The sequence below is a fragment of the Mytilus edulis genome, chromosome 12 (assembly GCF_963676685.1).
Source record: "Mytilus edulis chromosome 12, xbMytEdul2.2, whole genome shotgun sequence".
NCBI classification, from domain to species: Eukaryota; Metazoa; Mollusca; class Bivalvia; order Mytilida; family Mytilidae; genus Mytilus; species Mytilus edulis.
This window is the reverse complement of record NC_092355.1, coordinates 33,559,909-33,585,350: the sequence shown is the minus strand read 5'-3', so window position 1 is coordinate 33,585,350 and position 25,442 is coordinate 33,559,909. Positions and strand designations below refer to the sequence as shown.

The 25,442-nt window shown below is 32.8% G+C and overlaps 1 protein-coding gene across 1 annotated transcript in view; it reads right to left on the bottom strand.

Annotated features, from left to right (window-relative positions):
* The window catches only part of LOC139498304 (acetylcholine-binding protein-like), a 39,511-nt gene extending 17,787 nt beyond the window's left edge, over positions 1 to 21,724 (bottom strand). The window contains exons 1-2 of the mRNA XM_071286670.1: positions 21,410 to 21,724; positions 4,540 to 4,747 (exon numbers count right to left, since the gene is read on the bottom strand). Of these exons, the coding sequence (XP_071142771.1) occupies positions 4,540 to 4,747; positions 21,410 to 21,456 (255 nt within the window). The 5' untranslated portion in view covers positions 21,457 to 21,724. The remainder of the gene's footprint in view (positions 1 to 4,539; positions 4,748 to 21,409) is intronic.
* Positions 21,725 to 25,442: the final 3,718 nt, after the last annotated feature.

Genomic DNA, 25,442 nt, shown 5'->3' with positions numbered 1-25,442 from the left:
TAATAAATTACAAATAAAGTTTTGTTGGATAATGGAAAAACGCACACAAGTTCAAGAGAATATTTATCATTTAATTGTAAAATTTGATGACAGAAAAATAAACGTAAATAAAATCATGTCTTCATACAGAATTAAAGAAAGTTTAACTTGTTTATAGAACAATTTCCTAAAAATATAAATGTAAGTGTTTAATCTTTTTAGCATATTTGATAACGTTGTCTCAAAAATGTCCCCCAGCTAATTGATAAATGTGTCAGCTTCGAAGGCATAAATACAATTGTATATACTTTTGAAATTAATAGACTTGAACAATTAAGATTAAGTAATTCTGTCTTTATCCGATATAGTCCATTGTTTATTAAAAGAGATCAAAAGAAAGCTATAGTATTGAGTAACAAAATTGTACGTGTCAAATTAAGGGAGCTACCATTTGATTTTTATGGGGGGCTAGGATGAAATTTGAAAAAAATAGGCAGGACAGGAGTTTTGAGTAAAAAAAAAGGCAGGATGAGACACTTGCAAAAAAAAAAAGTCAGGATAAACTAAAAAAAAAAAAAAAAGCAGGACCGAACAGAATGAAAAATAAAAAGGCAGGACAGAGATTACAGCTAAAAAAAATGCAGGACACAATTTTTCATCCTAGCCCCCATAAAATTCAAATGGTAGCTCCCTAAGTCCAGTCTGCTATATATAAAGTCGTGCAAAACTATTTGGTTCATTAGACTGTGAACCAGAATAAAATGTAGTTAGCAGACTGGATTGTCTTTTAAGGTTAGTAAATAGGTTAAAATTGTTTAGTAGTTTGTTTATAAATTTAGAGGAAACAAGTTTAATAAATTAAAAGATGTTTCCTAGTAAAGTAATTGTATTCACATTCGTAAGAAAAATCGTGATCTAGATTAAATAAATTATAGGCAAAGTTTGAGATAAAATTAAGGTAAATGATTTGAATAAAAGGTTCTTAACTTAAACAAAAAGATATTTAACTTATTCGTATAGATAACTTTTGAAAATACAATTCTTATTTTGATACCTGATTTAATAATAAAAGTACACGAATTAAGGGGAGATAACATATGACAAGACTGTCCATTTATGGCGCGTATACTATTGTCGGGTTTTGTATTATTGTTCGATTGATATCGCGAAATATTTGATGTCTAACTATGATGAAAAAGTAATGTAATCTGTATTGTAACTGTTGTAAATATGATTGGACTGTGAACCAGCATAAAATGTAGTTAGCAGACTGGATTGTCTTTTAAGGTCCCATTGTCATGCCGAGTCCAAGCTAGTTCCCAAATAATGTAACATCAATGTGAGCAGTTCCCCGCAAAAAGAATCGATATAACTATGAAAGAAAGATCACAACACGAATCACAAAAACGGGACCAAGTTCCCGCATAATAAAAATATGAACGATACACATTGGCCAATACACAGGTATAGTAATGGTAAAAATGTAAGGCATAATTATACATGTATGGCGAGTTAGAGGGGGTGTCGAAGACAAATTTCTTTTTAAGGCACATGACAGAATAATGTATGACAACTAGAAGGAGCACAAAAATAATACAGAATACAACTCTACAACTGAGCATGGAAGACATACGCCGAGAACACAACATAAACCTTCAAATAGAACATATGCATAATTATATACCTTTTCATTGCACAGTAGACTCATAGTCAAATCAAAAGAAGATGGGTGTTTTGAATTTTTGAGACATTTTCAAGAAGACTCTTCAAACACCGCCACTCAAAGGCCGAGTGATAATAGTTGAATCTAGCTCAAATTGGCGTTCTATAAATCGAGGAAAATGACGATCACACAACAAAAGTAAAATGGACTGCGATGTAAGTTTGAGAGTCAAATATAAAACACACATACAGTACAAGAAAAAAGTTCAATTTACACATTAAATAATTCTTCCTAGCTTTTTTAAAAATCTAATCTGTATATAGACTATTGGTAGGGATTGTGAAAAATATATTCATATGAGAGACACAAAAATAAGATTTTGCTTTAGAGAAGTTCCAATAATGTCACACCTATTGTTTCTCATAACAAGCTTAATTCTGTTGTTTAGTAAATTTCTTTATATGAGAAAGGCAACTTAATCAATATATCGATTAATCCATCGCAGGTATTTCATAGGTATTAATTTTCGTGGATTGCAAACAAACTTGCCTTATCGTCGATATGTGATTTTGTTGTTTTGTCAAAGTTTGTATACAACCTAATAGAAAATCCATTGAAAATTTAAATTCGTGGTTCATCTCTACCCTCGAAATCCACGAAAATTGGTATCCAACGAATAGTTATAAAGAATCCACAGTTTCAATTTTCTTTTGACTGCTGCAAGAGAAATATATTCCCAAGCAATATAGTGTGCCTACAATAATTTTGACAACTTATGTGGTAAAAAAAAAAGTAAATTAGGTGATCCCATCAATGTCTTCGCTTCACAGTGTCAGTGAGCATTTTGCAAATATTTTGCAAAACAGATACATTTTACACTACTTTAGCAGAAAAGTTCAACTATAATCACTTCAACGTCACAGCATAATCTTTCACCAAGGTTAACATGCCAAAAGCAACAATGCTATTTTGATCTATAACCTTGGTCTAGCTTTGATATTTATAATATACATGACAGGTACAATAATTCAATATCCTCCCACAACAATAAAAATAACACGTTACTATTTTTATCTTTTAGTATCTACTATACTGTTTTTGTTTATTTTGTAAGGTATAAAAAGATAGTTTTATTATCACAATGGTATGTTTTAGAACTGCCATAGGTATTGGTAAATAATTATTGCCACACTGGCCGCAAGATATGCGTACCCTTCTAGGGAAATTCAATCTTAAATTCATCCCAGTAAATAGGGGTAAAAGAGAGACAAAATATACCAATTGGATATTTAAACTCATAAGTTTTGGTGGGGTTCGTTTAGCTTATTCTTTAGTATTCAATGTTGTGTCTTGTGTACTATTATCTGTCATTTTGTCTTTGTTAGCTATGGCATTGTCAGTTTATTTTCGATCTATGAGTTTGAATGTCCATCTTGTATATTTCGCACCACTTTTCGCATACGAACTGACAAAAGCATAGCCCATAAAACAACACAAACTATATAGTAGAAGCCAAATTGACAACGGCATGGCACGACATGGAAAACTACAGACAGAGCTACCCAAACATAATTAACATTTGTTAAGGAGTGATCTAGGTTTGTCTATCAGGGTAATTAGAAATTGCTCCACATGCGGTACCAAACATTTGGCTCGTGTTAGTACCAATTTTCTGGGAATAATAATTGCAGAGAATGTAAACAATTCGACCTCCTAAATCATAAAAACGAATGACGAAACATGCAACTACAAGTGCTGATCTTCATTTCAATAATAATAAACACTGAATGATATTTTTAAACACGTTGTATAATGCACATGGCAGTACTAAATAAACAAAGAATTTTGTAAATTGTTTAGTATACCTCTTTAAAAATGCATTACCACGAGTTATTGTTCACGCGATCTATAAAAAATGCAACATGTGTTTTACATAGCCATTATCATTAATACGCGATTACATGTTGCGTTTGAGATTGGTTAAAGAATAGAAAATACATTTATCAATAAATTTCATGAAGCGAAAGTTGAATTATATAACAGAAGCCGCAAAGAACTCTGTAAGTCTTGCATGGAATGGGTGTGATAGTTTATCTGCAAATTGACATTTTTAATACTTTGCTGTATACAGATATTAATCATCATGACAGGCATTATTTTGACATAAGTTGCGATGTGCGAATAGTGAGAGTATTTACTTTTCTTTTTAAGCCATTTTACATGTATTTTTGACGTCAAATCATCGATCAAAACTTTTCAACACTTTTGTGAAGAATGTCTTCAGCATTAACTTTGCTTCACATATGATATTTCAATTTTACTCTCTTAATGATGTACTTTAAATTTTAGAAAAAACCAACATGGAATTTGAAATTGATTTATTCCATTATGATATTGACAGCCAATAGCCAATAGAGATGAAAATGCGTCAAACACTATCAATCATTTGTTATTTCATACACAAAGTCAGGGCATCATCCATATATAAGTCGATGTTTTGGTTTTGGTATTATTGCATGGAGCATATTTCAATTTAAAATGTACAGTTGATGGCATTTTTTTTTACTAAACCATGGGTTGTATTGCGCTTGCTATGGACAACGTAAATCTGAACGGCGTAGTGCATGGTGTGGCATGTAAAATCAGATAGAAGTTTTAAAAAAAACATGACTGTGCACATCGCCATGTCATGAAGTTACAAGAAGGACACGTTTGGTTGAATTCTGAAATGTAAGACGTTGCATTACCAAGTGCACAAGAGATGAACTATCGGACGACAACGAGGCAAGATGTTAGGGTTGCTCCCAAAATGAGTATAGCATCTAACAATTAGGACAACGGAATCTGCCGAAATTTGCCGATATCAGTAATAAGTATAATGAAAAATATCCACTTACCACTCTGAGATCTACGATACTCTCTAACTGACCATGTTTGGTATCTATGGAAACTATATCGATGAATTCTAAATTTGCTTTTATTTCCACTGGGTGCAGACCGTTGTTATAAGGTCGTACACGTTCGTTATATTTATGGAATGCAGTTGTAAACACGTGTTTTGTTTCTTCTTTATAGTCTATATCTCCATAGCAATGGACCGGTGACCTGCAAAGGAAATAAACTTTGAATGTATCTATTAAATCTTACAAACAATACCAGGTTTATTATCCATTACGAAAGACACGTGGTGCGAGGCGCATCAAGTGGATTTGCGACTTATCAGTGGCGCTAAAACCGAAACAGTATAAACCAACAACGAAGTTTACAAAAAAAAATTATAATGAGGAGATGTGAAATTATTGCTGATAATACAACAATCCAGCACAGTCCAGCATGATCTGCATGTAAGCAATTAATCAACGTTTGAAAGTCCCTCTTTGACCAAAATGTTTGCTCATGAAAATCTTAAATTGAACTGGTCGTACATCGGTTTTGGGTTTCTTTCTAAATGATAAGAGGCTTTTGGCTAATACCATTCATTACCATTTGCAAAAATAAGAAATACGTTGGTGTAATTATTAAAGCCAGTTGAAATATTGTATCGATGATGATCAATCTCGAATCTGAATATTAGTATAATCGATGACCATACTTTAAAACAAACAAACACACAGAAAAATGAATTATTTGAAAGTAACATTAAATTGACTGATTTATGTCCAGTGGCAAATATGCCATTATATTCAGGACATACTATAAACATTCAGGTGGTACCCAACACTTTCACTGAAATTCATTTGGCTCGTTTAATTTTCATAAAATTTTGACAATGTATTACTTTGACCCTTGAACAAAAACACAAAAAAAATCAAAAATTTTGAACCAACCGTTTTGTCAGAAAAATTACACTGGTTATAGCAGTTTGACAAACACCAAATTTGATCATTGAGAAGCTTAATATTCCCTTTACAACACAACGTAATTAAAACGTTTAGCTGACTTTACAGAGTTATATCCCTGTAGAGTTAGGAACCACATTAAAAAGAAAAAAAATCAAACTGCAGACCCAAATGCAAATATCAATCTGTTTCATTTATAATAATTGTTTACACAATTGAATTATTTCTGAATAAGAAAATTATCATTATTCTGTGATTCATAGTGACAAGAACGCAAACTACCTCATCATTACACGACCATTAACACTTTCAGGTGGCTCGAATTGTGCAGGTATTCTATTTAAGAACGGTTTAAGTTATTTAAGTCATACGAAACAGTGGGCAATACATTAACAGTCTAATTATTTTATACGAAACAGTGGGCAATACATTAACACTAATTATTTTAAGACGTTATTTTATTGCACGTTCAAACGTAAGGAAATCAAGAGAAGAATATCACAAACGCTATATAAATTGTTACAACATTTAAAACGTCTGCTTCAAAGACAGATAATTTGATGAACGTAAAAGATCGATTAGTTAAAACAGCTGTGGAAAGACTGAAGGCGTAGTCTGCAATATGCTGAAATGTAGTTTTTAATCAATGCATGATATTAAAGACATCATTCAGTGCAGTATGATCTTTCGCCTCTGTTGAAAGTGAGAAATTTACTAGAATCCTTTTTAATAAATATATATATATATATATAACATGAAATACATGATTTTAAATAAATGCATATATTGTATGAAATACATGTTTTCTCTAAATTGCGTCAGCGAGAATTAAATGAGTCTAACAAAAATCACGAAAAAATGAATCCGCGAACTCAGTTTCAAAATTATAAGCTTTTCAAAAAGATTGATATGAATTGGTAGTACATTAGTAACGGAACTAAAAAAGCATAAAACAAACATGAAATTTTACATTGGATATAGATATAGGGGGAGGGTTGAAACCTAACAAAACAGGTTTAACCCCACTGTATGTTTGCGCCTGTCCAGAGTCAGGAGCCTCTGATCTTTGTTAGACTTGTATGGGTTTTTTTTAATTTATAAGTTTATTAATATATTTTGGAGTTCAGTGTGACGTTAATTTTCACTGAACTTTATTTAGGGGCCAGCCGAGGACCACTTCCGGTTGCGGGAGTTTCTCGATGCATTGAAGACCCATTTGTGGCGTTCCCTTCTCAATTTTAAATATTTTTCTGCAGATATTATAAATTAATATAATACTGTATTACTTCAAATATGACGACTTACGTTAATCAAACCTGATATTGCAAGAAGTTATAAATTTAATTTTTACGAAAATCAAACACCTGATCTTCGTATAAAACGGAAGAAAAATAACGTGACGTAAAGGCGTTAATGTTCTCATCTATATTATAGTAATAAGACAAGTCCGTCCCTGCGAGGCCAAAGCTGTCGTTTATTTTCCATATGTCATCATTCTCATTAAAAACGAATGATTTTATGATTTCCGTTCCAACAATGCATGTTTCTGTGAATCTCTGTCGTCGTGTACATGTACGCGAGCGTTTGCGTCCAAATCTTTTGAATGCCAACAACATTAATGTTTAGAGGAACAAAAACACCAAAAAAAAAAATTAAAATTACAAAGAGCAACCGAATTGTCCAAGATCTACCATAACTGAAGAAGTCGGCAATAAGGTTTATGTATAAACCTAAGAAAATGAGGTAGACAGTTCAAAGCTAAGAGACAATTCAAATATTATAACTCCAAATAAAACAGGCAATGTTCTGTGTCATTTGGTCTCTTGTGAAGAATGGTTTCACTGGCAATCATAACACATCTTCTGACTTTTTGGATTTTTTTGTCCTCAATGTTCTTCAACTTTATACATGTTTGGCTTTTTAACTATTTTGATCTGAGCGTGACTGATGAGTCTTATGTAGACGAAACGCAATCTGGCGTATTAAATCATAAGCCTGGTACCTCTGAGAACTATTCTACTTTTATAAACACGTGCTTTGAACATAAAAAAAAACACGACGAAGAGAAACACGACAGACCCAAAATAATACTTTGAAAACTAAATCTTGGGGACCTCGAACACCATCAAAACCTGGAATATAGTCATGTGCTTCATAAGGATAAGAAAATCGCAATTGGCACACGTTATGAAATCATATGGAGGGATATTTGATGATAAGTTGCATTCGGGTATACATCTATCGCGACTCTTGGTTAAAGTACGTCTCGTTTTGCTTTAAATTTAGTATTATGCTTTAGTCTTTTAGGATTGTTGTCTGACTATTGTTTTTCCCTCTAATGGAATTTTTGTTGTCTTTTTTTTTCGTGTGAGATGAAGCTACGGATTACTGAGGGCCTAAATAGAGAAATTCAATTTGTTCAGAATAAAGAAATAAATAAAGAATATATACATTTAGTAAAAGAATAATGCGGTGTTAAAATTAAAAAAAAGCATAATGGACAAACAAGATCAGAATTGAAAAATAAAAGGAACAAGTGAAACTGCGAGCGACTGCTCACTGGTGATACCCCCGTCGCAAGTGGATAATATTAATAGTGTAAAAATATTCAAGTGTTTGGTAAAAAGGAAGTTGTTATTAAAGTGATGAATCTGCAAACGCATCACACGGTATAGCTGACTTATATTAACCCTGAAACCAAATTTCAGAAATCCTTGTATTGTAGTTCCTGAGAAAAATGTGACGAAATACATGTATATTCATGGGACGGACGGACTGAAGGACTGACGGACTGACGGAAGAATGGATGAATGGATGGACATACAGAGATAAAACAGTATACCCCCCTTTTTTTAAAGCGGGGGTATAATAAAACTAGAGGCTCTTAAGAGCCTGTGTCGCTCACCTTGGTCTATGTGCATATTAAACAAAGGACACAGATGGATTCATGACAAAATTGTGTTTTGGTCATGGTGATGTGTTTGAAGTTCTTACTGAACGTTCTTGCTACTTACAATTATCTTTATCTATAATGAACTTTGCCCATTAGTAACAGAGGAAATCATTTTGTAAAAATTTACAAAAAAATACCAAATTAATAAAAATTGTTAAAAATTGTCTATAAAGGGCAATAACTCTTTAAGGGGCCAACTGACCATAATGGTTATGTTGACTTATTTGTAGATCTTACTTTGCTGAACATTATTGCTGTTACCAGTTTTACAGTTTATCTCTATCTATAATAGTATTCAAGATAACCAAAAACCACAAAATTTCTTTAAAATTACCAATTCAGGGGCAGCAACCCAACAAAATCTTGTCCGATTCATCTTAAACTTTCAGAGCAGATAGATCTTTACTTGATAAACAATTTTACCCCTTGTCAGATTTGCTCTAAATGCTTTGGTTTCAGAGTTATAAGCCAAAATCTACATTTTACCTCTATGTTCTATTTTTAGCCATGTCGGTCATCTTGGTTGGTTGGCCGGGTTACCGGACACATTTTTAAACTAGATACCCCAATGATGATTGTGGCTCAGTTTGGTTAAATTTGGCCCAGAAGTTTCAGAGGAGAAGATTTTTGTAAAAGTTAACGACGGACGACGGACGCAGGACGACGACGGACGCCGGACACCAAGTGATGAGAAAAGCTCACTTGGCCCATCGGGCCAGGTGAGCTAAAAACAGAATACAGAAATGAATGATCCCTATCCAGACCCTTATTGATTACCCATTGGTTTCTCAACCAATCTCAAGCGTTTAGTTCGCGTGTGAATACTACTTTGAAAGCTACAATATTATTTAAAATTACGGGAGCCCTGGAATGCCCAAATTGCTTTTTTTCTGCATGTCACTTTAGGGCTTCTATACAAATCGTGTTCTGATGCCATGCATTCATTTATTTTTAAAGATTCATTTAGTATTAATAAGTGTTATTTTTCTGAGGCAATACCACGTTCACTATAGCCAAACTGTGCAAACAGCTATATGAGTGTAAATGCACAAAGGCAGTATATTTCAAGTAAAGAGAGCTACATTCATATAATATCATTTTCTTACATTTATATATATAATATAAAAAAAGCTCAATGGTGGATTATTGTTTACTAGTATATCATATCTAAATTCTCAAAGCAACTTGGTAATTTGTTTTCTTGGTCCGCTCATTTATGGTGCAAGTGTCCTCATCTTATTATACAAGCTTACGATATATTGATTTATTAACGTTATTTATATTATTTCAATTTATTAGGCTGTTCTTTTGACATCTTACGCTTTTCTGCTTTTGATTCGCATGTTTCATATATCTGTATATGTTTTGAATATTTCCTCGTCATCTAAACTTTTGGTTCTTAGGGGTACGCTAAACAGAACATTTTATAGAAAGATACGATCTATGGTATACAAAAGTAAAAAGATGTGGTATGATTACCAATGAGACTCCTCCTCTCCAGCAGAGAGGAAATGACGTAGCTGTTATAAGTTAAAGGTCACCGTACGGCCTTCAACAATGTTTGCTAGTACGTATACGACAGCTATCTGCCGAAGACTACAAAACATAGATATAGATTACTGTAGATCGCTATTCTCCACCAGAGAGGAAATGACGTATCAGTTATCAATCAACTAAATACACCGTACGGCTGATCTTCGGCAATGTTTAATTATAGTGCGACAGCTATATGCAAAAGACTACAGGACAAAGATGTAGATACTGTCGATCACTGCACGACATTCAAAGTCAATGTCGTAGGGTAAACGTACCGGGGTAACTCAATGTAAAAGACCTACACACAACAGAAAACTGAAGGTCAGATTTGAGTTTATACTACTAAACGATTAAGACACACTATGAACAACGAAACGTACAAGACAAGGGCTTATGGCTCCTGTCTTGATGACGTCACAACAAGCATGAGGCGGATTTAACTATTTCATTATAATTCAATCTCTGAATCTTCAAGTAGTTTGGGTTTTTTCTCGCCGTATGTCTTTGATCATTGCGTTGTCTTATATTGTAGTCTATAATTGATTCGTATTGCATACTTTTGTTTCCTATGTAGCTTTTTTGCTTTACAATCTTTAAAACGTCAAAATTCACTTAGTGCCTAATGTTTTAGCCATACGTCGCAAATTGATCATTAAGTTGACATACTATCTTAGTCCGTCTGTTATTGCTGTTGTCAACAGGTGCAATCAAACAAAACATATATTTGTTTATATACTTGCATGTAAACAAAGTTTATCTTAACAAACACAGAATGACTTTAACACTTTTCAAGACATTTTTTTACCACGCTTGACGACCTAATGTCACATTAGATGGGAACTATTTGTACGGCGTATGTATATGTAATTATCCCATGGGTTAATGGTTGAGTAACAGTTATGTCATAACTGCTAATCGTTGGTAGTTATCAGAAAATTACAAAATGATTCAGGGCGGTGATTTGCAAAGTCAGCTTATTCTCATAATTAGTGTATGAACGACATTATGAACAAACCATCTGCCAAAACAAGGCAAAACAGTGGATCTCGTATATGTTATTTTTAAAGGATGGGGAAAATAAGCTGATTTGCCAATAGAAACCCTACCAAAACCGGAAGTTAACTAATATACAAATGAAGGGTAAGATGTACCTGCTCCACCAGTTACATTCGTCGCGTTGTCCTTTTTATTTGAAAAAGTCTGATAGGAAACAGTCGGTGAAGTCATTAAAGAAGAAAAGAGGACACGGATAAAGACAGTTATGAAAATAGACTGAAATCATAATTATGCTTCTTTAATTTGACCAAATTGTTTGGCAGATCTGATTGGGATTTTAACCCAAATTTGTTAGTTAACCCAACTCAGACATGTGACAATATGATCGCGACACAATGTCCTATAGACACAAACTAGTACATGTATCCTTGTTTTATAGTTAACCTTTAGAAAATCAGTCAAAACTATATGACAGAGAAGATTCTTCGGATGTCGTCAATTCTTTGGTTTAATGCATTGCACTCATGCACTGATACTGTTTCAATCTTTGTCGATAATTGGTATTACATGTAGGTCAATTTTAAATTTAACCAAAACCTTGTTTCTGTAAAATAACCTTGTCATATCATTCGGCAATCCTCGGTAGAATCCGCGTTAGATGAGGGTACGGAATCGGCCGAGTTGAGACGAATGATTTTCATATATGAAATACCTTCTCTAAGATTCAGTTTAATCAATGTCGCCGAGAGAAAGAGCGAGTTGTCGTCAGAAAACTCGTTGTCCAATGATATCATATTCCAAACATTATATCGGTGAAGTATTGTCACATAACGTCCAGTGATGAATATCTCATGCATTGCTTGCCAGTATTATTTATAGATAGTGAAGCTTGTATGTTATAAAAATTAGAACATGTTGTATATGATTGCCAACGAGACAAGTTCACTCTTCACCATGCAAAAAAACTTACTATATGAAAGTAAGAAACTATAGGTCACCATATAAACTTCAACAAAGAGCAAAACCCATACCGCATTGCAAGCAAAATTTTCGGCTTTTAAACATTAGATAGTTAATGTAAACTAACCTAACTGACGAAGATTTTCAAAAGCACGACATACATGTAACATCAAAAATATTATTAGGCTCCTTAAACAACTTATAGAGTACAATTTGAAAGAAATGTCAGTATTTGTCTCATTTAGCGGCTTATTATAGAGGATGGGATATCTACAAATGTGTCTAACAGCATATCCAATGAACAAACAAGTAAAATATAATATTCATGTTTCATTATCAAAGTTAAAAATTAGTATTTTTAAAGAAAACTCAGAAATTCATGATACAGGAAACAACAACATAATGTACAACTAAAATATAGTTATTTGGTGTAATTACATGCATTCAATAGCTTAGACACTGACGACTGATTGACATTTCGGATATTGTATTTAGAAATTCTAATTTCAAATTTTGAATTTACTAAAGATATTACATTTCGATTTCAAAGATATACTTATTTATTTCAGTCTCTTTCATCCATGTTCTTTTATATATTATTTGTGACTAGATGAAAGATACTCGAACGGTAATCGATTTTCACATGTGTCGTTTTCTTCATAGTAGATGTTAGTTCGCCAAAAAAAGTACGTTATTAGCTGATTAGCAAGTGTTTGAACATGAAAAGATAACCTCCCGCTATCTCTCTACCTTCAAAGTTTATAACTGGTAATATCTGTCAAAAATGATTTTTATAAGTTATCACATGGTTAGATTAACAATATGATAACAACAAATTATCATTTTCTTATATAACTAACTAACAGCATACTGTAAAAAAACGGTATTCAGGCGCCTGTAATTCAGTGGTTGTCGTTTGTTGATGTGTTACATTTTTGTTTTTCGTTCATTTTTTGTAAATAGATTAGGCTTGTATTGTTTTACATTTGTCATTTCGGGGCCTTTTATAACTGACCTTATGTGGTACATGTACGTGTTTTGCTCATTGATAAAGGCCGTACGGTGACCTATAGTTGTCAATTTCTGTATCATTTGGTTTCTTGTGACATGTCTTGTCTCATTGACAATCACACCACATCTTCTTTTTTATATGTTACAGTGGTATTTAAAAGGGGAAAGAGTATAATTTTTTTTTTAGTTCATATGATGACATGTATACTATAAGTTATATGGTTCGCTACTGACCCCATACGAATCCATAGAGGGTTAGTAAAATCCATAGGGGGTGAGACCGGAGGCCGAGTCCCCTATGCATTTGATTCACCCTCTGTGGATCCGTAGGGGGTCAGTAGTTAACCGTATAACGAACTTATCGGACGCTGGACTTTTTCTGCGGCGTTTTGTTGAAAAATAAACAATGAAACACAACAACATTAATAGATGACGTCGCCATTAACGCGTCATGAACTCCATATGAAACTTACTAACCCCATACGGTCTCATAGGGGGTCACCACGTGACGGCATTTAACCAATCACAACGTGATAATTCATCTGTGGTCCGATAAGATGACATTTATACCATTGTATAGAAATTTGTTTCAAACAAAAATACCATGCATGTACCATCATACTATGTATGTATATTATGGTGAAGTTGTATATTACAAAACCGCTATACATTTACCATTCCAATTTCCATATAAATTACAAACACCATGTTTTAACAGTTTGCCCTTACATTCACGTAGGCTATTAGTTTGTCCCAGCGTGTTTTATTTAAAAAAAAATAATGTTTATTTTCGAAATAAGCACAAAATCATCATTATCTTAGTAGAAAGATGAAATAAAAGACAACTGTACATGCTGTGACGAAAATATTTCAAATCGAATAATATTCCGTGATAGGAAATTAATGAAGAAAATAGATACTAGTATTTGATTAAATAAAATCAGTTTCAACGAATAATTTCCATATATTAGTAAATGTTATTTTAGCGATGATGACAACTATATTTGGGGTTTACGTCAAGTTGCAAATAGTACATGCATATTATAATGAGAAGGATGTGTTAATGTGATATGCATATGATCCCTGCTATGAATTAGACCGACACGTTGCTAGTGCTAGTTCAGACGATAGGAAGACATTCATCCTACGTGAAAACATTTGTCTGTCTTCCCCTTTATACAGCGTATTGTTATACTTCATTGGTACAGACCTTCTAAAATTCATACTGACCACACGAACGATACACGCACGGTGAATGCACGATACACGAACGGTACACGCACGATACACGATACACGCACGATGAGCGATGAGCGTTACACGGAGGATTAACGCAAAATGAATGATGAATGATGAACGCACGATACACGCACGATGCACGATGAATGATAAATACACGATACACGCAGAAAAAACCCTATTTTCAAGTGATGGGTTTACACTGAAAGTGTTTCTAACTCTCCAGGTGGAAATGCAGCATAAAGTTCGACTTTGAAAGAAGTTACACAAAGCAAATTGTATAAGCAATAATATTATAAAAATCTTAATTCGTAAACGACTGTTAATAATACAACAGTAAAGACGATATATAATTTATACTAAATTCTGGAAAGTCGGAAACATTTCTCGTACGATAAATAATTTAACATTTAACCAAAGGTAATTGAACAAAGTTATGTGTATAATGTAAATTTCAAATCAGTTCGAAATTTCAACAAATATTTGTATTTGTACATGTACATGTTAATGTCAAACAAGTACTTTTAAGTAGCCAAGTAAGTAGAATTTATTAAATTCTTACAGCCGGTCAACATACATATTATTGAAAATTGCTATAGCACATATGGTTTTCATTGTACATAATTTGCTATTAAAGTAATTTAACATTCTCTAAATATTCCAAAATGTTAAATTGTTGTTTTGGATATGACATGATAGAAAAACAAAGAAAATGGGGTATAAGTTCATGAACAACAACAACAAAAAACACATAGAAACGGAACAGCGCTTTTATTACTGTTAATATAAAATCAGATGTGGTATGATTGCAAATGAGGCAACTCGTTACAAAGCCCATACCGCATAGTCGGCTAAAGAGGCCCAGAAATCACAAAATTATTGTTTAAAAATTCAAACGAGAAAATTACGTCCTAATTTATGTACAAAAAAATAATGAAAAACAAATATGCAACACATAAACAAACGACAGAATTACCGACTCTTGACTTGGGACAGGCACATACGTACAGAATGTGGCTGGATTAAACATTTTAGAGGGATCCAAACCATCCCCCAACCGGGGACAGTGGTGTAACAGTACAACATAAGAACAAAGCATAACAATGAGTTGAAGTATGTTTAACTCCACAGATGATGTTTACAAATATCTATTTTTAGAACAGCCTAAACATTTTTAATAAAGCTTTCAATGTTGAAATGTGTCGTAGTAAAATAGTGCTTACTAGTTCAATGAAATGCAAATAAGGTTGAATTATATCATTTTAAACAAGAATATGTCCATAGTACACGGATGCCCCACTTCCACTATCATTTTCTATGTTCAGTGGACCGTGAAATTGGGGTCAAAACTTTAATTTGGAATTAAAATTAGAAAGATCATATCATAGGGAACATGTGTACTAAGTTTCAAGTTGATGTAACTTTAACTTCATCAAAAACTACCCTGACCAAAAACTTTAACCTGAACTTTGCACTATCATTTTCTTTGTTCAGTGGACCATGAAATTGGGGTCAAAACTATAATTTGGCATTAAAATTAGAAAGATCATATCATGGGGAACATGTGTATTAAGTTTCAAGTTGATTTGACTTCGGCTACATCAAAAACTACCTCGACCAAAAACTTTAACCGGACGGACGGACGGAGGCACAGACCAGAAAACATAATGCCCCTCTACTATCGTAGGTGGGGCATAAAAATAAGAGATGACGACAGTTTTTAATACAGTGGTGTTTGTAAGGTATTAAAGATATTTGCAGAGTGGCAGAATATTAGCTGACTTATTAACGAAAGTTATTATACAAAATAGATAACAAGAGCATCCTTAGCGCTACAGTAAAAAAAAAACAAATGTAAAAATAAGCACATATAATGTCGTTTGGTAATTGCAGTTAATGCATGAAGTTAGAGAGAATCCGAAAAGACAACCTTTGATATGATTGTAATAAGGATACTCTTAATAAAAAATAAATTAAGCACGTGCACTTCAAAGATGATAAGTAAAGAAAATATTGTAAGTCTATATAAAAATCTCGTGTGATCCCCTAATCTCGTGTGATCCCCTACTTATAACAACACAAACTAATGTTTATTTAACTATAACTATTAAGTACGATCAGTATTACAACTGTCAGCATGGCTTTCGATTGGATTATTCCAATTAACAGAACATTATTCATCAAGTATCCTATAGATAAAGATTAAACCAATTCTAAAGGTTATTAAAGTATGAGTGTACGGTATATGAAGTTAATAAACACTGTGTATATAGATAGCAGAGTTATCAGTAACTAAAAGAACTATAAAAAAAAATGTAATTTTGGGGTATAAAAACTAAAATGATACAGTGAATTTTGAATTCCTGGAAAGAGTATTCCATTTCTATTGTATTTAATCATTTATAGTCTCTCTAATATAAAAAAAAGAAGATGATTGTCAACGAGACAACTCTCCACAAGAGCCAAAATGACACAGAAATTAACAACTATAGGTCACCATACGGCCTTCAACAATGAACAAACCCCATACTACATAGTCAGCTATAAAAGGTTCCGGTTAGACAAATGTAAAATAATTCAAACGAGAAAACTAACGGCCTAATATATGTAGAAAAAATGAACGAAAAAAAAAATATGTAACACATCATCAAACGATATACAACCACTGAAATACAGGCTCCTGCCTTTGGACAGGCACATATATACAGAATATGGTGGGGTTACATGTAAACATATTAGCGGGATCCCAACCCTCCCCTAACCTCAAAGAGTCTATCTTTCTCTCTCATTCCACTCACGTCAGGCTTATATTTATTTTGTCATCGGTCTCGTCAGTAGAACTCGAACAAAAAAAGATAGAGACCATCTCAGAAAAAATAAATTATTTCAGTCGTCATGATTAATTTGCTCTATGTTTTAGACAACTCGTATAAAATACATATGAGAATAATGCATTTGATACGCGTTCCATCTACATCGGACTCATCGTTTGAGCTCGAATCAAAACAATTTGGCAGTCAAACCAATAGTTTAAACACATTAAAACCGATATTTTCGCAATTTGAGTGTATATGTTAGTTCCATACTGTCATACCTACACTGTATACCGGTGCAAAATATTTTACCATTCCGGAGCACCTGAGATCACCCCCAGTTTTTTATGGGGTTCGTGTTGCTTCGTCTTTAGTTGTCTATGTTATTTCCTGTGTACTAGTATATGTCTGTGTGCCTTTTTACTTTTTAACAATGGCGTTGTCAGTTTATTTGCGATTTATGAGTTTGAGTGTCTTTAGCCCCTCTTTGACTGGTTCAAATATCTATTTCATGGACCACTTAACTTACTAAATTGTATTGAGTTTTGAAATTCAACAATTCTAAACCATTAAGCTCGTTGCTGTATAATCTGAAATGTGTCATACGACTTAACATGTGTCAAGTACAACACTGTGACACGTATAATCTGATCATTCTTACTCCTACAATTACTGGGTGTCGTCTGCTGTATGACATTGTATTAAATAAGTTATTAATATCAATACATAGATAATTGTTCCTATAATTGACATTACATCACAATACTGCTTATTTCATCTATAGATGTGTATGACATGTATTCTATATACTCACGGTCAACATCTGCAACTGAACAATCAATTGGGATCATGGCAGATGTCAAATTCGTGATGAATTTGAATAAAACATAAGTGTTATGCTATAGTTATGTTTAAATCTTACTGTGTTTGCAATAAATGTAGTTATTTTAAAGTCAAATGGAAAAGCGAGTTTTCACATAATGAATAAATCTTCTATTTTCTTTCCTTTGACGTCATAAACATGTACTATTTTTTCACTTTTAAAAACATAAATCATGATAATTCTATAAGTTTTGATAAACTTATCTTCCAACAAGTCATCTAAGGACCCCCACCTACTTGTTATGCTCAACGTCTGTGTGATCTTAGCAAAAAGACTCAAACGGATCTTTTATTCCATGTATCAGATATTTAACATTTTTGTGAACATTATCTATTTGGCATCTGATATATCTATTGAGCTGAATGTTGCGTCATTAAATAATTGCGTCATGCACACCGTTTCGGTCTTCTCTTTTCCACCAACGGCTACATTCTACGGAAGCCGGTTAGTGTCAGGGTGGAGTTTTATTATTAAGTCGTTATAACAACTTAGCTTATAACAACTTAGCTAAGTTGTTATATCGACTTTACTAAGTCGTTAAACCAAGTTATGTAAGTTGTTATATAACGAGGTAGATATGATAAGTCGTTATAACAACTTAGCTAAGTCGTTACAACGACTTAAAAAATAAAACCCCACCCTGACACTAACCGGCTTCCGTAACATTCCATATGTATACATGTACACGAAATCAAACACATATGAAAAACCTATCCATTTTCTTAGCAGAAATATTTATTCAGCCCATTTTATCGTTAAACAATCTTACAGTCATTCCTTATAACTTATTTGCAGATTCCATTCAGACAAAATCAGGAAAAAAAGTTGATGACGTCATGTTTTTTTTTTCAAATTAGACAAAAGTATTTATATGAGCTGATAGAAAAAATACTAACAGCAAATGAGAGGACGTGTTGCATCAAAAAACAAATTATTAAGATATAACAAAAGACAACCACTGAGTGACACACTTCTTGATTTAGTGAGACTCCTGAGCAAGAATGAAAGCTTACTAGACTTAATGCAGCTGTATCATGGGCATTATGCTGGTTGTCCTTACAATGACCTTTATTTCTCTGCTGGAGCATTTGTATAACATCTGAGCGAATAATGCAGATCTTCCTATAATCATTAGAGTCGTTTAAAATGTAAATAAAAAAATCATTGTTATCTTAATATAAATATTTTACAGTTATTGTATAATCCTTGATGGAAAGGCGTAGAATTATTTATATTAAAGACGTTTTTTTCTTATTTAACATACTTGAATGTAAAGCGTCATATCTGTTCGAAATAAAGACCAATCTTATTAAACAGCATCTTCAGTATATTATCTTAAGTGCTTAAATATCCTCAGCATTACAAAACTGACAATACACTTCAAACAAGTGCTCATAATCACTTCAAGTTATTGTTTGAGTGTGAGAATGCCCATTGTAGAATTGTAGTTTTAAATATGACGATATGTTTAAAAATTTCCAATTAAACTTTATTAAATGAAAATTAGATGGTATATAAGCTATTAATCTTATCACTATTTTCAAAACATTTCAAATCATGTCCATGACATTTACCCCTAGTTTTTTGGTGGGGTTCGTGTTGTTTATTCTTTAGTTTTCTATGTTGTGTCGTGTGTGCTGTTGTTTGTTTGTCTTTTTCATTTTTAGGATGAAATTTGAAAAAAATAGGCAGGACAGGAGTTTTGAGTTAAAAAAAGGGTAGGATGAGACACTTGCAAAAAAAGAGTCAGGACGACAATTTAAGTAAAAAAATGTCAGGATAAACTAAAAATAAAGGCAGGACCGAACAGAGTGAAAAATAAAAAGGCATGCAGGACAGAGATTACAACTAAAAAAAAAATGCAGGACAAAATTTATCATCCAAGCCCCCCCCCCCCCCCCCCATAAAAATCAAATGGTAGCTCCCTAAAGAGCATTTTTGTACATATTATAAAACATTTATTAGGAAATATGTAGAAAGGAAGATATTAAGGAAAGTGGACTTAGTAATTATAAAAAAAACCCGCCCAGATCTACCTAGTATGAAAGCAAAGTAATGCGAAGAAAATCCGTACCCATCTAATCGCAATGAAGACGTTAAAAACTGATCTACACCGCCTTAATGTTGCCTTAAAACAAGATCAAAGAACAGGAACGACCATTATGAGAGACAAAATATCATAAAAGAAGTTTTGATTAAATAGATACACCTACCACTTCTAGAATTTCAAAGAAAAAGGTATGATACGTGTTATGTGCAATTACCAATCATATACTATCCTATAAAACTTTATTAATTTAACGCCTCATATCTTTGTAATAGAATTAACGTAATTTATTCCACACAAAAGCGTAATAAAATTTCTGCACCAAAGGCAATATATGATGAAAGTAATGAATAGGAGGATTGATTCGTTCCAAAATTTTAGTATAATAAATTTCGTTTCGAGTTAAGTTCAACCTCGAATCAGTTTCTGCATGCCAATCGTTATTTCAACGCAATTCAAAGAAAAGCACATCAGGACTGCTAATAGTCCATTTTCATTTAAAATGTAAAATCAAAAAATTATAACCGACTAGACAAAACAACAACTTACTAAAAACTATACAGTAAATAACAGATCAAGCAACTGAAACCACGTGACTCAAACCCACCCAAACTGCATGGGAGTGACTTCGGGAGCTCCGGAAGGGTAAACAGCACCTTACCGGTTAGTAACACTTTTTGTTTTATTCTTTCCAAATACACATTTGACGATTACTTTAGTCGCATTTAGAACTGTCACCATTGAACAACAGTGAACGGAATTGCGGTATAAACCTTAAATGGAGCACAATCGTCTATCCTTGGAAATCTGCGAAACAGTCAGCTATTCCATAATGGTCAACGAAATGAAGATGGCGCCCATAAATTTTTGTAGAAATTAAATTACATTAAATGTTTAACTGTCTTACTACGAAATGTTTACGTATAGAGTGGTCTTATTTTCAATAATACAAGTGTATCTCATCTTCTTATTCTTAAATGATATACACCAACAAACGACAACCACAGAGTTACAGGCTACTGTCTTTGAATCTTAATAAAAATTTAAATCTTTGGGATTGTCACATACGAAATGTGTCTGGGTTATCACTCTTCGGTATAACTGTAACATACAGATCCGGTGTTAAGAATGAAAATATGTAGTTTTCTCCGTAAAAAGTTTGACTTAAAGAGGAAAAGTCGAAAGATGTTCACGAAATAAAAAGAATATATTTTTTTCAATAAGTTAAATAGTATTTATAAAAAATGGCACTGTTATTGCATGGGACACACACAAACAAAATCTTACAATTAGAATTGATTGCAAGGTTACACTGACTTGTTCATAACTTACGATTGTTTTTCCTGCAAAGTTTTGTGAAATGAGTCGCGTGTCTTTATCTTCATGATAATTGAAATATAAACAATTTAAATATGACAAAGAGATAAAAAAAAAAAAAAAAAGTGTCTAAGTATAATATAACACAGGATAGATAAAAACAAAAATCTTACCTTAGTGACAATCCGAAAAAGGGTAACAAAATAATAATAAGCTCCATCGTTTATCTTTACACAAATTAAAAATCCTATATTCAAAATGCAATTAATTATTCATAATCAATCTACAATTATCCTACTACAACAGCAGACAGCTCTCTTCTACAAAGGCGAGAAAAGTGATCATTCACTGCTGAATCGTAGTGTCGTAACGATAAGCGCAATCATCATACATTAGTAGTGAGATTTATACTATTTGGCATGGTACACGAAGCCAATGAATTTATCTCGTCGATTTATCTGCATTTATATATTTAACTGTCTACTTATACTTAACAAGTGTGTTGATATTCGCTTATATTTCATATATACAAAACTTCAGTGTCGGATGATGAAATTAAGATGTAATTTTTGTTTAATGTGTGATGCTTATGGACCATCAAAACGTGTGGTCTTTTTTCTTGTTTATTCATTTACTTTTATAGAATGTCTGTATTATTGAAAATATTCTTACTATGAAGCTTAATAGTACATTTTGTACTTGATATTACTGTAATGTCTAAATCAGGAGCTCTATATTGAATTTGTTTGAAATATTTGCCACTGGATGTTAAACAACAATATCAACAAATTAGTCAAAGTAGTAAAGAATTGTTAACTGCTCGAAATGAATTGTTTAGCTTTGTGTAACAGAGTTGTTGCTGGTTTAATTTTAATTTTTTTTGTTTGTCATACATTTTTCCGTTTTTCCCCTCCTGCCATGGCGTTGTAAGTAAGTCTTTGAGTTTGAATATTTACCTGCTGTGCTCCGCTTCTCATGTCCTGTCTGAACAAATTTAAGCTGACTTAAATGGTATCTGAAACGTTTTGCTAATTTTTTAATGTGATTGGTTGATTCGGCTTCTCCGTGGACTCTGTTGGCTAGTCGTCTTTGGGGAAAGTTTCACCTCTCATCATTTCATACTTGTAGGGAAATTAAAATAATGATAAAGCAAATTTATTACATGTAATTGTCTCATTGGCATTACACAATAATGGCATTGAAGCAAGATCGTAACAACTATATAACAACTTCACATATGTTGAAAAGTCATTTAGTACTTTGTCCTTTATTAAAGCAATAAATGATGACAAACGAAATGAGCAGGATGTCATCAGATGAACTAAAAAATGTGTACAGATAAACGTATTCACCATGTCAATGATGAACTCAATTCTCTTGAGTACAGATAAACGTATTGAACATACACCTGTGACATATTGAACCATGCTATTTCTCGACTACTTGTGAAACTATTTCATCAAGGGAAATTAATTGATTATCTCATCAGTTCATATAGCTGTGCATCACATTTGAAATATAATGATAATTGCAATTTTTCTGGCAAAATATTGGAACAAATTGTTTCTGGTGGTATCATTGAGCAACTGACGAGCAGACGGCTGCTATAATTGTTACATCACCGCGTTTCATGTATGCTATGTAAGAAATTTAGGTTAATCATTTAGAAATAATTGAACCTACCTTTAAGCTACCAAAAAAAAACTCATAAAAAATATCCGGATTATAATCTTTTACACCAGGCGCGCATTTCGTCTGTTAGAAACTCACCAGTGACGCTCTTATCAAATAAGTGGAAAGATCAAATAAAGTATGAAGTTAAATCGCATTTAGGGCTATATATTCAGGAAGGTTTGGACAAATACTACTAAGGCAATCTACTGCTTAGGTAGAAAAATACGCAATCAATTTAGAAAACAAAAACTTGTCATGTGCAATATAGGTAAACGTTAAACCATTCAGAGAGAAAACAATACAAAAAATCCTGCATTTTGTTAAAAATTACATAAAATTGAGAATGGAAATGGGGAATGTGTCAAAGAGACAACAACCCGACCAAAGAGCAGATAACAGCCGAAGTCCACAAATGGGTCTTCAATACAGCGAGAAAATCTCGCACCCATAGGCGTGCTTCAGCTGGCCCCTAAACAAAATGTGACCTACAGTGGAGATCACTTCTAACCTCTCATTAGAACTGTCAGAATATTCTGTCATAGAACTGTTCTAACCTGTCCTAGAACAGTTCTACCTAGAACAGTTCTACCCTAGAACTGTTCTAAGTAGAACTGTCAGAATCAGTTCTAGGTAGAACTGACTAAATCAGTTCTAGGTAGAACTGTCAGGATCAGTTCTAGGGTAGAACTGTCAGGATCAGTTCTAGGTAGAACTGTCCAAATCACTTCTAACAGTAGAACTGTCAGCAGAACTGACTTAATCAGTCAGGACTGTAGAACAGTTCTAAATGACGTCACTGCAGTAAGGGCACTTTAGAATTTAGAAGAAATAAATCACTTTCAATTACTGTTCTATATATTATATATATAGCAGATTTTCTATATGTTTTACTGATCAAACGACTTTTATTACGTTACATGTACAAATATCGAAGTGAATAGAAGGTTATCCAACTCATCGGAGATATTTTTATAAGATTGCATACGAAAACATCATTGTTTACGTTTCTTCGTTCCCCGTTTTTAACAGTCTCCTAAATAAAACTCTACATTTAATTCATGGAATTTTAATCGTAATTTATCTTGTTTGCCTTGGATTTACATTCATTTATAATTCTGTTTTGACAAATGTTCAAACGAAAATTGTACAGTGGATGAATTATGGGATATTAATGAAAACAGTGTTGTGTAACATAAAAAAACTATATATACATTTGCACCATCTCGTCTTAGCCAAACTTATCCATACCGATTATATAAATAAATGATATCTGGGAGTCTGGAACTCAGAAAAATATACTGGATCTGAACATGAATGAAACATTTGCCCGTGGTCGTTCGGCTACAATCAAAATCATGCATTTTTCTTTGCCTTCTTCAAATTATATTAACAGTATACTATTCCAAGAAGAGAACTTCCCATACATGTACTTTTTATTTTATTTTTAAAATAAAGTATACGAATCAGTCATGTGAGTGTTGGATGATGCCATTAAATAGTTTTGTTTAAAAAAAAACCATCACAAACTACTGACTTAAATGTTAAAAAGTCACTTTAGCATGTTTAATGACGGTTCACTATTATGGATACAGAGAGGAAATAACGGCGTGCTAAATTCTTAGATATGGTATAAATACACCTTGTCGCAATTTGTCTGCCATTACTGGATATCACACAGGTTCCCGTAAAATTTTGACGTCATTAAACAAAATATCTGACGCCACAATGGAAAAGTCATTGTTGTATGCTTCAAAAGTTCAAGAGGCCGGGTCAGCCAGGATTAGCAATAAGGTGTATTGTGTTTCAAAGTTGGTGTCATTTTTATCATACGATCCGTCCTCACATAGAAATAACATTGGTTTACCATGTATGCAATGAGGCCATATACATGTATATATATTTACATGATAAAGTGTAAATAAGTTCAGTTTTGGTTGATGCGGTCAAATAATTTTGTTAAAACAACTCTCACTCAGTCTGATATATCGAAACCACTGAAATTTGTTTACAATTCAATATTTTGAATAAAAAGAGGACTTGCTGATATTCTAAATTGATGTGGAAATTTTTTTGTAGCCAATGTGTTCCAATATTCATTGATATTGCTGTCATTTGAATTATACAATCCATCGTTACCGGTATATGTATTACTATAAGTGATTTAGTATGCGGCTATATATATATTAAGATTTTCATAACAAAGTGTAATTATGGTCAGTTTTGGTTGATGCTGTCACATATGGTCAGTTATGGTTGATGCTGTCAAATATGGTCAGTTTTGGTTGATGCAACAAATAATTTTGTTATATTCATGAGTCAGTCTGAGATATTAAAACTACTGAAATTAGTTTACGATTCAAAATTTTGATGAAAAAGAGGACATGCTGGCACTATAAACTGATGTGAGCATAATTTTATTTTCCAATATTGCTTTCATTTTTATTAAACAATCCATCCTGATATAAAAATATACATGATTTACTTTGCGGCTATTAAGATTCACATCATGTTCATAATAAAGTGCAAATATGG